A 16701-nucleotide genomic window follows, 5' to 3' on the forward strand; every position below is an offset into this window, starting at 1 on the left:
GCTCCCCCAGCCTCAATGGCTGGAGGGGGCAGCCAGCTGCACCTCAGGAGTGGTGAGGGTGGGGGAAGGGAGCAGACAAGGGCCTCTTCTGGTTCAGGCGAAGGTGTAGGGTATGACCTTGGGGAGGCCCAACAAATGGCTGCTGGAGTTGGACTTACGTGACATGTCCCCACTGGCAGGATCAAACCCACGGCAGCTGAGCTGGGGGGTGGGGCAGAATTCAGTCCACAGAAGGGAACTGGCAGTAAAAAGAAAGGCTTCGATGAACTGGGACTCTTATTTCATGGGACAACCAGTCAGAACCAGAGAGGAGAACTAGGCAAAGGGGCAGCAGACCTGAGGAGGAAACGGGAGAGTGGCATGAGGACCCCCTACGCCTGTATGTGCTCCGTCATCACCACCATAGGATCTCCACTTCCGGTGCCCTGGGGTCCTGCCAGGGGCTGTGCATACATCATCACAGAAGGGGAGCCGACATCACAAACATCCCCAGTTTTCAGGTGATGAAAGAAACAGACTAGTGAGTGCACTTACCTAAGGTCACACAGCCAGCACACAGCACACCTGGGCCTCGGGCCCAGGTCTGTCTCACTCCCAGCAGGACTGTAATATCCATGTGTGCTATTTCCGAACACATCCAGCCTTGGTCTGAGTTGCTCAAGACTGGCACAGGCCTGAACCTGCCACTGAGGGGAGGACGGTGGATCAGAGATATAGAAATGGAACAAACAAGGGCGGCTGGGCCCAAACCAAAGGCCCAGTTGGATGTACAAGCAAATAGAAGCTGCACTTAGCTGCACAGCTGGACCTACTGAGGAAGCAGACAGCTCTGCAGGGCAATGTGGGAGAGGTTGTCTGCACAGAGCACCTCCTTTTCCAGAGGCACTGTGTGGGGGTAAAAGAATAAACCACAGTGCTGGGGTCCTCTGGGGAAGGCTGGACTCCCACCTGGGAAATAACACTGTAAGACAGTGGAAAGGAACGTGGCCAAGGAAGAGGTTATGAGTGAGCAAGGACCCAGTGACTGCCTACTGTGAAAGACAGGAGTCATAAGAACTGCAGGATGGAGAGGGTGAGTTTTAACCTGGAGCTAAAACGATTGCAGGATTTCAATTAACAGAGAGATTGGGATGTAAGGTGGGAGATCGGATGGAGGAGAAGAGGAGGGGCAGGGAGGGCACATATAAGGAATAGGGGTGAAAAAGGCCAATGTAGAGGAGAGCCATCAGAAAAGTCTGGTCAAAGGTGGCCGCCCAGACAGTGCGCCACATTTGAGAGACACCGCTGCTAGAATATAAGACCTAGGAAGGCAGGCATCTGATCTTTCATGTTTGCTGCTTTATCTGCAGAGCCTAGTGCAATGCCTGGCACACAGAAGATGCTCAGCAAATATCTGTTGAATGGAAGAATGCCACCCTCATGCTTTTACACAGTGACATCAACTCCAAACAAAGGGGAATCCCAGAATTTACATTCTAGGCCAGTCTAGGCAAATGCATGTCTAAATGTAATAGGGTATTAATAAGCATGTGCTACAAGTGACATAAGGATACCGTATGATTACCAATAATAAGTATTTACACTATTTTCCCTCTCCCACCACCTCCCTGAAATCATAATGAGTAGCACCTGGAGTTCAACACCAGTTACTGCGGAAACACTCCCTCCCTCGCTGCTCCCTTCCACCACTGGGCCACGGCTTTCGGGAAGTCTACTGCTACCTTGTGCCCAGGATAGGGGCTGCGAGGGGCAGCCCATAAATAGATCATGAAACTAATTTGGGGGCTCGTGATTTCAACGTCTGTTTTTAAATAATACACCAAGATAACAGTGCACCACAGGTGAAGGATAAATATTGTATGCGAAAAGTTCATTTTGTGTATGTGTGTGTGCTTGTATGTGCCCTGGATCACAATATAGTATGTCTCTCATTGTAGGTCACAGTATAAACACTTGAAAGATGTTGCCCTAGAGGGGAAAGAAATTCCAATATTAGACACTCCTTTTCATATTCAAGTTGAATGACCCTTGTTTTTCTGACTGAACGTAACTGTCAGAGGTATTGCTCTTTCAACCAGTAAACTTGACCTATCTTGAAATACCAAAAAATTCTGTGCAATACTAAGTTAAGAATTACTTCCTTTAAAGGATCCCCAGTTTCACAACACAAAAATTAAAACAAATTTTTTTCTAGTCACCAAAGTAATATATGCATAAGGCAAGAAGCTCAGAAAATACAGAAGAGCACAAAGAAAAAGAAACTCATACATAATCCCACCATCCACTTTATCATTTCCTTTAGAGTCCATGTCAATACACATACGCACATACAACACACACACACACACACATACACAATATGTTTTAGAAAATCAGTGTTATTCTGTACAGACCGCTATGCAAGCTGTTAACTTTTCATTAAGCAGATCAGAAACTTTTTCCCCTGTCAAGAAATATTTCTCTACTACATGATTTTTACTGGCTACATAGTATTCCAATCATGGACTTGCTCTTGAGCATCTCCATAAAGGCACAGCCTTAACCCCTCCACCTTGACTGCGGCCAAGACAGCCACCCCTGCTACACCCCGGGCTGTATGCAGCTCCAACAGTGGGCACTAAGTATAAGCTGCTCAACAACAGAGCCTGCATTTTACTTTCTGCTGAATCAGATCAGGAGACACAGGCACTGTTTTCACTATGCTTTCAAATGGCTTTACTGACATAGCTACAAGCTCACTGGCTAATTTTTGATTAATCATAAAAACGCTCACTGGGATTTTTTTTGATGTCTATTACTGACAATGTTCTATTATTGGTGCACAGCCAAAATAATGCTCATTGGCTTCCATATATATCTACTACCTAATGCTGGATTAACATCTGTATACACCACAATATCCTTGGAGGGGGCGCAGGAACGAGATTTTATACCTTACTGGAACTTCAGAGTACTGTGGTGCAGCAAACAAGTGGAAGGAATGTTATGTGAGGAACCTGTGTTCCAGTCACAGCCCTGCTACTTATTAGGAATGGGACCTCAGCGACATCAGACCTCTGTGAACATCAGTTTAAGTGCCAGTTTAAGCCAGGCTAGATGATTTGTAAGGTCCCTTCTGGCTCTAACAGGTTTTAGTCTAATAAAACATGACAAGTAGCAGCATCATGAGTGAGCACCACATATCTAACATACTCCCCCAAGCTGAACATCAAAAGGCAAGCTTTAGAACCTTCTAGAGCCCTTTCAGAGAACACCAGTTCTCCTAATGATTCTCTGTGGGGTCTTAAGAAGGCTTAGAACTTCATTAATTTTAAACCTTCATCCTCCACGCTGTGAAATTTTACCTCTTTGGGTTACCAACCTGGTCTACAGGAATTTCCTGGGTTGAGAATAAATGTGCTCATCCGAAGTGGGTCCTGAGTGCCAGAAATGGCAAAATACAACTCTAGCAATTTCACACTTATCATCAGTCAACTAATATGACCACTAAAAGAAGAACCATTTCTGATTATCAAAATTTTTCATTTGCCTTCACTTTCCCAATGCTTCACCACCTGGAAAATGGCACGTTTTGAACAATTCACCCCCCCCCCCCAGTTGCCATGTCCTCTCAGCTGTAATACCCCCATCACACAAATGTCCTGGGACGACATGCTCTGTTGTTACTGTGGCCTTCTTACCATCCACTGGTTTTATAATTGTACAGTGAAAATGAAAAGCAATGCAGCTTATCGAAGAGTTTTTAGCCTTGCTAAATATACCCTCGTTTCTTCTATGATTTGTATGCTGAAGATCCATTAACTCCTGTACAGTCACTCCTCCCCGGGACTGGCACTGACCACATGGGGTGATAGAAGCCTCTTTGCTCTGGAAGGGCAGAATCAGGTCTGGTTATCTTTTCTCTGCCTTTGTCCGTTTCTTCAGGTTTCTTTCAAACTAATTGGAAGAATCAATAAACACGCCTGCCAATTCCCTTAATACACTAGGAAGCAGATCGCTGTGCCCTTCACACTCGTTCTGGTTCTGTTCTTCCAAGTATCCCCTTACCTGCCTTTGTCAATTGGCATTCTCGACAAGTTCGTCATAACTTCTCAAAGTGTCAACTTTTCCTCTTTTCATTGCCCTTGTTAAAGATAATTCAAAATTAGAAAGTCACATTCCCAGCCATTTCAGAGTGAATGCTCATTTCATTTTCTTTTGCAAAGAAGGCTCTTTCTCTCCAGAGATTTGCTTCCTTCATTCCCAGCCCCTATTCCCCAGCCCCAAACAGGCACCCTTAATCTTTGTGCACACTCCTCCGTTCCCTTATTTCCCCATTCTTATCTTCCCCCCAAAATAGTGCACCCAGTGAAATACACTTTAGCTTGTGGTTCCCCCTCCTTCACTCTGCCTCTGAGAGAAATGTCTGTGTCTGGAGATTGGCAAGTCACCTTCAGGAAAGAGGCATACAGTTGGCTGTCAATTAGTCAGGATAAGACTGAAAAAATTACATTGTGAGCTTTGCCTCTCAGTACATGCATTTATGCTTTGGGGATCAAGAGGATTTCTCCCCCACAACCTAAAATTCATATTTATTCCTTTTGTTTGGCCATAACTAATTCTCTACCTAGCAGCACAGCAGCTAATAGTATGGATTATTTAAAACAGTGATTACCATACCTCATTATAAATTCAACTGCTGCTCCCTCATTTTTTTTCCTCCCATTCAGGCTCACCTCTATCCTTTGCAACCTGCCTGTTTACCCTTGGTAGCATTCTTTGCTTATAGAGCAAGTCAAAGATTTTCTATTCTGTAATTTTTCGTACCACATCCAGTTTGATACAGAGATTTTAAGCCAGTTTATGTTCCCCCATTAAGCACAGACCCCAACATCAGCATTCTTGTCACGTATACGATTCCATCAAGTTTCAGAGTGTCATTTATACACAATTTTATTTCTTCTTACTTCTTTCGCACACGCCTACCACTTACGTACAGCAACTTCACTACATTCATATTTCATAAACTTCATCAGTATTCAGCCAAATCCTCCCCCGAAGTAAGCTAGGTATTTTTAACAGCGTGCTGCCTCTTTCGCAGGCTTGAGGATCCTATCCTAAGTGGCACCCTCCCTGGTACCCCAGGAGAGTTTCATCTATTATGCTCTGTCCGTGGATGCAGGAACTTCCTATTTGTTTCAAAGAACTTTAAGATAGTTCATCGTGAAAACTCAAATTCCCAGTCACATTGTTAGATGTGGTTCGAGGCTGGAAGATTATCTATCTTCTATGCCATAATCCTTCCTTCTCTTTTCCAGCCTCTGATTGAGCTGCAGGGAAAACAGCACTGGCACAGAAACTACCTGCCACCTGAAGTCCTCCAGCACCTTCAAGGGTGTGGCCAACTGGGACTGTCACCTGTTGGCAGGCACTGCAGAGGGCTCTCCAGCCGGCCACCAGGGCCTCAGTTCTGTGGACAAGACAATCGCCAGGAAGCCACAGTGCCACACCCTTGTCAATGTGCCATAGCATGTAATATGATCAGTTTGTAATAATGACATGTCAGGTGAGGACATAAACATCTGTTAGAAAAAAAAATTGTTCTTCTGCCAACACAAGGGAATTGTTACCTGTAATTCCTTTTAACATTAGCATGAGAAAGCCTGAGTGAAAGCAAGCCTGCCTAAACCATGAGCTGTGGCATATTTATTCCTCATCACGCCCCATTCCCCTCTTCGAAGAGTGTCTCTAGACACTCTCCTTGATGTCTTTACTCCAAAAGCGAAAAAAAAAAAGGGCTGTCACAAAAGAACACCAAGACTCCCAAGCTGAATTTCCAACACCACAACATCAAAGCTATCACGACACAACTGCAAACTACCATTAAGCCAAGTGGGACAGTTCTGGGAAAGTCAGCATCTGGTGGCATGGCTCCTAGGATGCTCTCCATACTAGCCCAGCGAACAAAGGCCTCAACTGGGAAGGAGAGTTCCCTGTGCGGGAATCTAAATGTTCTTTGCTGATATTCTTAAAAGTCTTCCTTGGAGCCCTAGAATTTCCTCACTTTCAGGATTTATGATACTCTTTCAACATATCTAGAAAAGAGACAAAATTAGCTGATATTTAAGTTACATAAGCTATGGTAATAAAGCATGCAACTTAAGTGTAAATACAATAGCCTTCCTAAATGAGAATGATTTCACATCCTCTATAACTCTAGGGAAATAGGTAAAGCGCTAGACTCGTGTTGAAATTTTCCGGAACAGTAAAAACCTCAATTAACCAGCATCAGCTAATTGAATGAATTTCTGTTTTGCTTCTCACAACTTGGAGAACAAGGGAGACAAATAACAAAACATACTGATGTTGAGGATTTAACAACAAAAAATAACAATTTCCAAGCTGGGATCAGGACAGATTTAGTCCAGTCTCTGACATCGTCTCCACTTACAGTTCTGTAATGTGCAGTGAGAATTCATCCTCCGAACAGCGACCCCGTGGCACCGTTAAGACCCTCAAACCTCAAAGAAAGATTCAATTACATTCTCAATGTTCTCTCTAGGGTAGGAAAGGGGATCCGCACATTTGAAAAACATATTCAATAAGGAAAAGACAAAAAGTACTTCTGGTTAAAAAAATAAAATAAAATAAAAAAGTACTTCTGGTTAATCCACTGTTAGTCAGAAAAACTAATCCATCAGTAATGCCTTGGTCCCCTTATAGAAAAGCCATGATTGCCTTGGTCCCCTTATAGAAAAGCCATGATTTACTGTATATTAATCAACACTCAAACACTGATTCACCTGGAGAGTTTTTTTGAAACATGAATTCAAAATGATTCCATTTTATTTTTCTTTACAGCTTAGTAAGATGAGTGAAAAATTTAACAGCTTATTTCCAAAGCAACACTTCCCATGGTGCATGAGATACCAAAGAGCCCCATAAAAAAAAAAGTTTTTAAAAATGATAGAAGAGAGAACATTAGAGAGAGAGAGACAGACTGTTCTTAAATTCTCAGCAAGAAAGACAGTCTTCATACAGAAAGGTATTCCGCATTATAGGTTAGTGTTCGCTCTGACACCTGAAGGCCTTTCAAAGCTGACCCTTCTTACTCTGGAAGAATCTATCATTAATCTGAGATGAATGCATTGGGAAGATCCTTGAGAGAGTAGATGATGTCTACCTCAAAGTCCCTGCACGTTGGCTCATGGAAGACAAAGAGGGTGAGCAGCAGGATATGACATATGAGGAGAGCTGTGTTTTCTATAAAAACTTTTTTTGCACATGGGGCAGCCAGATTACAACTATATATATAAACTACCTATATAAACTAAGAAGCACAATTCCTCAAGTAGACTGAGAAGACAGGGGGGTGGGAAGAATACACTCAGGAAAAGTGGCAGATGTAATACCACATTCAGCGACTTCCAATTCAATATGTCCTTCCAACAACACACCACAACTTCCTAAAAGCAAAAGTGGGGGAATGTGGAGAAAAACATGCATCTTAACTCAGAAGTCATGAGAGTGTGGCCCATGGAGAACCCAAGGGCTTGACTCACTCACATTCCAAAGGTTAGGTCTGGACAGGGGTCTGTTTGCTTCCAGAAACAATTTAGCTGTTACCAAAAATCTTCAGAACATTTTCACCTGGAAGCCCACTACTGCATTAATATTCTCGCACTTCCCCACCTCCCATTTAGGAGTCCGGTGTGGAACCAGCAGTGTGTAGTGTACCCCCCACCTCTGCTGCCGTGAAAACAAGCTTAAGGCTCCCACAATCAGAGGGCTCTCATGCAGGATCCATATTTCAGCTTCGGACATAGAGACATTTTCTAAAGCCAAGGGCTCCTCATAATGTTAGAAGGTTTGGGAAAATTCCAGCAGGTAAGTAACCTAAAAAGAATCTGCTGTAAATGTTTTTAGCCACTCAGGAGTTGACTTCTGGGTTAATAATTCAATTCTTTAAAAAAAATTACGGGGAAGCAACAAAAAGGTTTTCATAACTTTCATCAAATGCATTTTCTAAAATTATTCTATTACATTTTAAAGGGTATAATTATAAATGTTTTTATGAGCAATTTACCAGAAAATTAAAGTCCCTTAGTTTCAAAAATAATTATTCCATCCCTCTGACAAAGGATTTTATTCTACCCTGTAGCTCTTTCAAACTATGGGGCATCATTTGTTCACTGTTGAGAGCCGGGTCCGTGTAAGCAAAGTTGATCTGAGAATCAATCTCTAGAAAGGGCTTTAAATTGCCAGGCAAGGGCACCTACCAGAAAGTGAATCAGCCAAGACTGAACAGGGGAGAGGAGGCGAAGCACTTTCAAAGTCAAAGACTTAGTGGTTCTAGAAGTCCTCAGGGCTACAAATAAACTACAGGCCTTGTTAACTGATTTAACATCAATCTAAACTGAGCTTCCGGGGGGTTCAATCTCAATCCAATTGAGCTCTTCAGTGTTAATCCCATCCTTTGGTTTCGATTTTTCCCTTAAGTCAGCCTGCCCTAAAAGCCCTCAACCTTCAGTGCTGGTTTTCCAAACCAACTTCATGGCACATGGCCCTGTGCAGATAACTTCAGTGAAGTAAAAATACGTAAGCTTCTGACATGCCTATAATAATGAGATTCTGGAAAAGGGTTTTTTAACAACAGTTATGTCACAATGCTCATGGCTCCCTGAAGTCCCTGAAATCCTTGTTAAATTAAAGATTCACTGTGGTTTTTTCCGCTTCATTCTTACTTCCCATGTTGCCTCTTGCCTTTTTTCCCCCTTTCATTGTGCTAGAAAGATGGGACTGAATGACACCAGCCATCATTAATACCACCTAGAAAATCAACAGTTGCATTAAAACTGCTAACATTCCCTGCCCAGTTTTAAGGAGAGGGGGAGGTCATCTTTCAGATTATAGTCACACATCTGATTTTGGAAATTCAGGCACCAAAGGTACACAGCCCATTCACATGTAGATTCCCAGAAGTTCCGAATTCAGCAACAGCTTCAAGTCTACCCAGGTAATGTCTCATGAGGTCGCCTCAATGTCATGAGAATCCAGACCACAATCTCTGTGGACTGCGAACACTGGCTGGATGGAAGCTAACCCTGCTGCCTCTCTGGAAGGCATCTTCCAAATCAGAAAGCTTCCCACTTTACCCAATGCCAAGAACTGAGCCCTCTTTAGGTTGAAAATGCTAATTATAAGGTGATGATGTTTGCTTTTCCTTTTGAGTTGTATGCCTTTATGTTGTAAGTATTAAAAAGGCGTAATCACCTAGTGTGTAGGTTAATTTCTTTCCGATATTGTAATTTATGCAATATTAATACGGGATGCCAGCTCCAATTTTCTTGCTGCTTACACTCTGGGAGCCGACTTGCATATTCTGCCAAATCCATTACATCATCTGAAAACCCAAACATTTCCCATTTTCAAATCACTCTCCTCTACCAGGCATACTTACACATTCTCTCTTTTTCTCCCTAGCTCACACACACAAAGATTGGTACCCCTGAGGAGCAGGCACTACATTTGAGGTTCAAGTCTGCAAATGCACATAATTTCTGGAAGCTATTACTACTGCTGTGTTAGCTAAAGGATGCCTTCATCCCTGACCTTCCGTTTTCCATTCAGACTGTTATATAACCTAGTGCCTGCGTGCAGGATGTGAGTTCAGTGTTTGGGCCTCACCTCCTCTCCCTCCCCCCATTAAATCTCAGGAGGGATGGACACCCGGCTTGTTCAAAGAACAGTGAGTGGTGGGTGGCCCTCTAGGGTGCAGGGGGATATGGATCAGCAGGTTAACTGTGCAATAGGTATCCCACCCCTACTTTGTCCCTCTTTCCTTTTTGCTAAGCCTAGGGGGCTGGTGGTACTGAATGCCCCAGTGTTATATAATTTGCAAGAACAGCAAGTTACGGATTTGCTAGTCGGTTCTGCAGCCTGCCACCCTGATCTCTTGCAAGAACACCTTCTGGCAAGAATGACACCTGAAGATGCTAATAACACATGGGGGTGGGGGAGCGATTAAGGCAGAAGGGGGTAGGAGCACAAACCAGAAAATTGTGTGGCTTCCTATATACTATGCCCCCGCCTCAAAAAAAAATGAAATAAAATAAAGAGGCCTCAGAAACACATGAAGGGGATTTTCTCCAGTGTTTCTGATTAACCCTGTTACATAACCCGCTCGCATTCCAAATCCACCGTCTCAGGGTCTAAATATACTCTTTGCAGCCAAAAGCTCCCCACACAAACTCACCGAGCTAGCGGCAGGTCCCGGCCCCCAGCCCTGACCCCCCTCCCTTTACTCCAGGCCCTTGCTGCCCGCCGTCCGCCCCCCTCCCGCTCAAACCACGGTTCCCTGCGTTCCGTCTTCGGAAATCGCCTTTAATTAAATGTTTTTCGCGTGTGTCATCCTGATGGCTTTTACTGTACTCGAATTCCGTGAATGGGAAAGCTCCCGGACAGGGGGTGTGGCTAAGGGGGGGGGGGAATACTGTAAAACAGCCAGCACTTGATCAGCCATATTCCTACCTCTCCAACTGTAACCCCGAGAGGAAGGAAGCGGATCTGGGGTCCCCACCCCCCAATCGTTGCCAGAAGCCGAGTGGCAGGAGAGGGCACACTGGGCCAGCCACTGACCAAAAGCCCAGGCTAGAGATCCTCTTGGTCCCCAGCCCTGGGCGGCTCGAGCGAGCCCGCTTCCTCCGGAGTGACAGGCGTGATTTATACATTATTTACAACAGTAATTAAAGCCGTACCTTCCTCCTGTTCTTTGCAAACTCCAGGAGCATTCAAATAAATAATTCCCCACCCCCCACATCATGTCCCGATACCTATAAAAGAGAGTGAGATTTCCCCCCAGCACTCCACTTTAACAAGGAAAATGCAAGGAGGGGGCAATAGAGGCCCCCAACCCCCGCACACACACACTCCGAAATGAAATGTAAAAATCGGGGAGAGGGGGACGTCGCTCGCACTATCCAACCGGCATTCAACTCGCACTGACCATTCCCAGGTTCTTCAGAAACGCTTGGAACCTCACAGAGGGAAGGATTCCCAGGGCAGAAATAAGTTTGGGTGCCTTTTGATCTTTCTTCCTCTGCTTGTTTGCTTTTGTAGACGCTCACTCCGAATGCGCTGGGAGCGCCCCACAGGACTGCCGCCCTCCGCGCGCTGGCGCGCACACGCCCCCCGCCAGCCTGGGCGCCGGGCTGCGAACCCCGGGTCTGCAAACTTGCGCATCTACGCTCGCCGCGCCGGCCAGACAACTTGGGAAGCATTTCGCGCGCCCGCACCCGCCTTCCTCCAAATCCCAAGCCCACCGCCGTGCTTCAAAGAAGGTGCCCATGTCACCCCCAGATCCAGGAGCCCCCCCTTTCCACCCCCAGGGCTTCTCTGGTCCCTCACACCTCCCGCTCCCCCACCTCAACACGGCAGGGGCCCGAAAACACACCCCGTCTCCGGCAGCGGGGCCGAAACTGTCAGGAGGATAAAAGGTAAAGGGGGAGGAGGGTGGACATAAACAGATTTTTCCCCCTTCTTAAAATGACACTGCCGCTTTAAAAGTTTCTTTCCGGGCCCCCACTCTCCGGTTCTCCGTATTTTGGGGGAGCGTATTTAATTTCGGCAACGCGGCTCTCCTCCTCTCTTTGCAGAAAAATCAAAGCCAGGGGGTGAGCCCGCCGGCTGTCAACCCTCCTGCCGCCTCCCCCGCCCCCTTCTCCTCCTGCAACCCGAGAACGGGCTGCAAAAGTTTGCAACATTTCTGGGGGGCAGAGGGGGGAGGGGAAAGGGGTGCTTCGGGCTCAGGGCGCCGCCGCAGGCTCGCGCGCGGCCCCGGACCCCGCGCCCTGGGCGCCCGCTCCCGGCCACCCCCCGTTCCGCTCCCGGGCTCCCGCCGCCCCCTCCTCAGCCCCTCTCGCAGCCTCCTACCTCTGCTGGTGCTGGAATAGCTCTGTCTGCGCACCGGCGCGGGCGGCTCGCTCTTGCGGGCGGCTTCCTGGTTCAGCGGGGTCTCCCTGGAGCCGGCGGCCGCGTCCGCGCCGCTGCTGCCCGGCTCGCTGGCGGCGGGGTCGGGGGCTGCCGGAGCTGACTCCATGTTTTTTCCCAATGTAGAGATCGCTGGAGATGGCGAGCTCCGAGACTCCCTCTATCTTCTGTTTTCAGAGCAACTCTATGGTACCAAAAAAAAAAAAAAAAAACGGGGGGAGAAGGAGACCGGGGCGGCGAGCGAGAGAGCAGGCGGCGGCGGCGGCGGCGGGCGGGCGAGGGCGCGAGGGAGCGCGCGGAGCGTGTCTGGGTGGACGCGAGTGTGAGCGCCCGAGAGGGGCTGGGAGGCGGGTCTGGCCACGGGCAGCGCTAGCGAGAGCCTCTCCCGCCGGCCCCCACACCCACATTCCCCACCCTCCGGACCCCGGGCCGAGAGCCGCGGACTGGCTGCCAATTTGGGGAGGTGGGGAAATGAGGGGAGGAGTGGGGGAGAGGCTCCCGTGCGGCAACCCGCCCCTTTTCCCCAGCCCGGGGACAGAAATCAAGATCCGCCAGGTGATTCTGCGCCTACTTGGGAGACTCTCTCGGGAACAGAACTCAGCCCCATCGGCGGCCAGCCTGGAGAGAGGCAGATCCGACGATCCACGTTGGGGAATCGCAGGTAGCTTCCCTGCCAGTTCAGCCCAGGACTGGGGAGAAACTAAAAAGAAATTGGACCTAAGCTAACTCCCCAGGGCGGGCAGAAGATGGAAGAAGGACTGGCCCTTCCTACTCTGGGATGGGCCGGCCAGTGGGCTTCCGATCTTGGTTTGATACATGTGTCTAAAGCAGATTTTGTGAGTATAGAATTGCCATGGGCATCCAATTCCTGTTGAAAGAGGCCTCTTTCAGATCCTTTACTGTTTCCTCTGCAAAGGATCTAGAAACCACTTGGCAAGGCAATTTCTACTGAAGAAAACTTTGGCCTGTTTGGTAGAGGACTAGCTAAGCTGGATGAAAATATGCCACAGTGCATCCAGTGCATGGCTGTCTGCTAATTTTCAATTCCTGCTGGTAATTTTGCTATTAAACCTACAGTTTCATCCATAAAAGATGTACTGGAGAGGCATTAAAAATGTCTGGATGGTAAAACTCAGGTAATTAACAGCTCCTAATAAGTCACATCATTGTAGGCATCATTCTATACCCCCTTCCACTGAAACACACCCATCACATAATAGTGCTCAATGAAACCCAAGGCAAGTAGATAATCCCATCAGTGTTACCTTGACCCTAAACTCCAATATTAAAGAACAATGCAAACTGGGTAAGTGGAAAACATTCAGGGGGTAGTATCCTGATTTTGCTGCCTCAGTACTCAAACCACCATTTCCTTTTGCCTGCAGAGACACCGATGAAATCAGTACGTTTTTAACACACACCTCCACCTTCCTTTCAGAAGGATGACCAATTTTGACCATAAAAAATATGATTATATACCAGAAGGTGACATAAATATGTGTATGTGTAGGGGAAGGAATTGGGGAACGTTGGGATTTTGCTGACTTCCTGGTTTGGAAAATGCTTTTTAAAAAGAAAAGGGGAAAAACCTAGTTAGATAATAGCTTAAGAGGAACCTCCATATGCCAGACTTCACACATGGTTTGTGTTACTGTTACTGCTCTTGGTCTGATTTCAAACACACAATACTATTTGCTATGGTCTGTGCTGTTAATCAGCAAAACCTGTGGTCCACTCTTCAGAGTGATTTAAATGAGATGTGAACAGTTCTGATACCTTAATCCAGTCTCTGCAAGGATCCCTGGCTTTAGCCTGTCTGTTGGCGCCTACAAACAATGCTATGATTGTCTCCTCCGTCCCAAATCAAATGTGTGGGTTTCCCCATACATCAAAGCACAGATTTCCAAAGCAGCCTTCACACCATTTACAATCGGTTACCCTGTTAATAATGTTCTTGATGTAATTGACCTAGCTTGTCACACTTGACTTTTCTAAGTAAACAAATGCGTCAAAGTGCACAGTTGAAACAAGGTCCTCTGGGGCAGGGACCATTTCAGAATGCATCCACCGCGCCATATTTATTTTAGAGTATTTGGGGGGAAGACTTTTCATATTAAATGTCAACAATAATTCTGTTTGGGATGCAGGTGGCTTAAAAAAATATCCCTGTTTCCTTTTTAGGTACCAGTAGCAACTTGTTAACATTTTTGGTTAAGTCTATTTGCCTGGGCCTTCAGTTTGTTTCTTTGCTGTCCTCCTTTGACTAAGCTGGTATTTGTTCAGCCTGGAAAAACCTTCCTGAAAATGGCCCTAGTGACCTTAGTCAATTAAGATAGAATCCGCATCCCTTTCAGCAATAAATTCCAATCCCAAAAAAGCCATTTCTCCTCTCTAAAACAATTACTGTTTCTGCAATTTAAAACAATTGGGAACTCAAGTGCTTTCCCCAAGGGGAAAATAAAAGTGAGTTAGATACATTCCTTAACTGTCAATCACTGTTACTAAAGTGTAAATTACCAGGATTGAGGAAGCATTGGAAACCTGGAAATACAGTGATTAGGTTTATATTTCTTGACTTCCCTGATTACTAATTAAGGCTTTCCAGTTTTTCAAATATTTGGAAAGATGGGAAACTTCCTTAGACTCTGCTCATTGACAAAGGCCAACAGTGTTTGCTTAAAAATGGTTATTTTACTTTGTACCACTAAGTTCTTTGACAGACAATACCTCAGAAAACTTGTGCTCTATAGAAGAGAAAAGCCTAAATCCATTTTTTGCAGACTATTTCCTTGCCAATTCCAGTCTCCCCTCTTGATGGTAACACTACTTTTCTCTTATTCCAAGGTAATTACTAGGAACCTCAGAGTTAGCTTTGACTCCTCTCTCTCACTCCTGCCCCTAGCTCTCCACATCCTAACATACTTGCCAAGTGCTTTAAATTCTTCCTCTGTGACATCTGCCTCTCCTTCTGCAGCCATCACTCCAGTTCCAGACATTATGGCTCACCTAAACCCTTACGGTTACCTTCCAAATAACTGGCCTTCATTCTTATAACCATTCTAATCCAGTCCAGATAACACTGCCAAGCTAATTATCCTGAACTACAGCTCTCATTTCCCACCATGTCACTCCCCTGCTTACAAGACTTTAATGGCTCCCCATTGCCTATCCAATTAACTACTAACTAGTCAACACGGTATTCCAGGCTCTACCTCACTGATCTCTACACTCCTGCACCAGGGATGGCAAACTCATCTCCCGTCAGGAAGGAACTCCTGAGGCTGGTGGGAAAGATGTGGGTTGTGATTGATGAATGCTGTCTCCCATGGGTGGTGGACGGGAGTGCGACACTCATGCCAGGAGTTCGCCAAACTGCTTTCTATCCTTACATAATCCCTGCAGTCCATGTGTGATCCTCAAGCCGTGCCACGGGCTGTTTCCTCCTCCTCCTGCTGGTAGTGCAGGATCCAGGGACACTTGCCTAAGTCTCTGCTTCCAGAACGCCCATCCTGCTTTCTCTGTTTATTGAAACCCTACCTTTCTTTTCAGATCCATTCTACAAGGTAGCCCCTCTGTGGAACCTTCCCTGATTTACCATACACCAAATATTTGGGCAGTCTTAGGACTCTGCACCCCTCTTAGGTTGCTTGGTAGACACTATCCACACACTATTGTGCTGTGTGTCATGGAACATTTGCCTTACCCTCCCTCCCTGGGTTATGCTCCTGGAGAACAGCGCCTCTGCCCCTGCATACAGTAGGCACTCATTAGAGTTAGTGGATCTGGGGAATGGAATTGATAAACTAATCATAAGGTAGCTTGTCTACACAGGGATTCCATTACACAACAAGAATGAAAACGTAAGCATTTCAACTTTCAATCACTTGAAATAAGCCTTTCCTTCCCGGATAAAGATTAGTTGACATGTATGCACTGTTAAAATTTATTTATGCAAAGAAAAAAAAAGTTGACAGTTATTTTCCTTGCATTTCTTGGAGAGGGAGAGAAGGAAAATTATGGAAATATGTAGTAGAATTTCCTTGGGAGAGAAGAGCTTTCTACAACATGCCTAAGAACAAAGAAGACAGAAAATTAAAATCGAATGCCCAGACAACAATTTTCCTTTCTTTCAAAAAAGCATCAAAAAGCTGAGCTGGACTAAATGCTGAAAATAGAAGAAACCCAAATGCAAATGCCGCACTCACTGCTCTTGGGCATGGGAGGGGCTCCATCCTGCTGTAATGTTTGTAGGTTTGTAGTCAGGGCACCCCGACCAGGGAACTCCAGGCAAAAAAGAGCCCTCTGTTCAAATCACAGAAGGAATGGTATAAACCTGAAGTCCTCATGGGTGGGAAACAGGAATGCCAGGCTAGGAAATAAAGAAGAAGGTTAAAGCATGTGGCATCCACTCTGGATAATATCCTCCACCCCTCCTCCTGTTTTGTAGATGAGGAAACGAAAATGCCTCTCTTGCTCAAGACCACCCAGTCAATACATGAGGTGATGTGGGAGCTTCACCTTACCTGAGTTCAAGACCCAGCTTTGCCGCATACTAACAGTGTGGTTGGGAGTAAGTCACTAACCATTTCTGTGCCTGTATCACCTCTTCTGTAGATGAGGAGTTGTTCAGAGGGTCAGATGAGAGATCCTTCTAAAATGCTTGTTACTCCAAATTTTGCTATTCTTCTGCATTTTATAGAATGTAGCAAAACACCGTATAAAACTGCATGGTCC

The 16701-nt window shown here is 45.9% G+C and overlaps 1 protein-coding gene across 1 annotated transcript in view; it reads right to left on the bottom strand.

Moving 5' to 3' along the window:
- Positions 1–12122, bottom strand: part of RORA (RAR related orphan receptor A) — a 691178-nt gene extending 679056 nt beyond the window's left edge. Inside the window, exon 1 of the mRNA XM_036903044.2 lies at positions 11911–12122. Within this exon, the coding sequence (XP_036758939.1) occupies positions 11911–12076 (166 nt within the window). The 5' untranslated portion in view covers positions 12077–12122. The remainder of the gene's footprint in view (positions 1–11910) is intronic.
- Positions 12123–16701: the final 4579 nt, after the last annotated feature.

Source organism: Manis pentadactyla, chromosome 11, assembly GCF_030020395.1.
Source record: "Manis pentadactyla isolate mManPen7 chromosome 11, mManPen7.hap1, whole genome shotgun sequence".
Lineage (NCBI taxonomy): Eukaryota > Metazoa > Chordata > Mammalia > Pholidota > Manidae > Manis > Manis pentadactyla.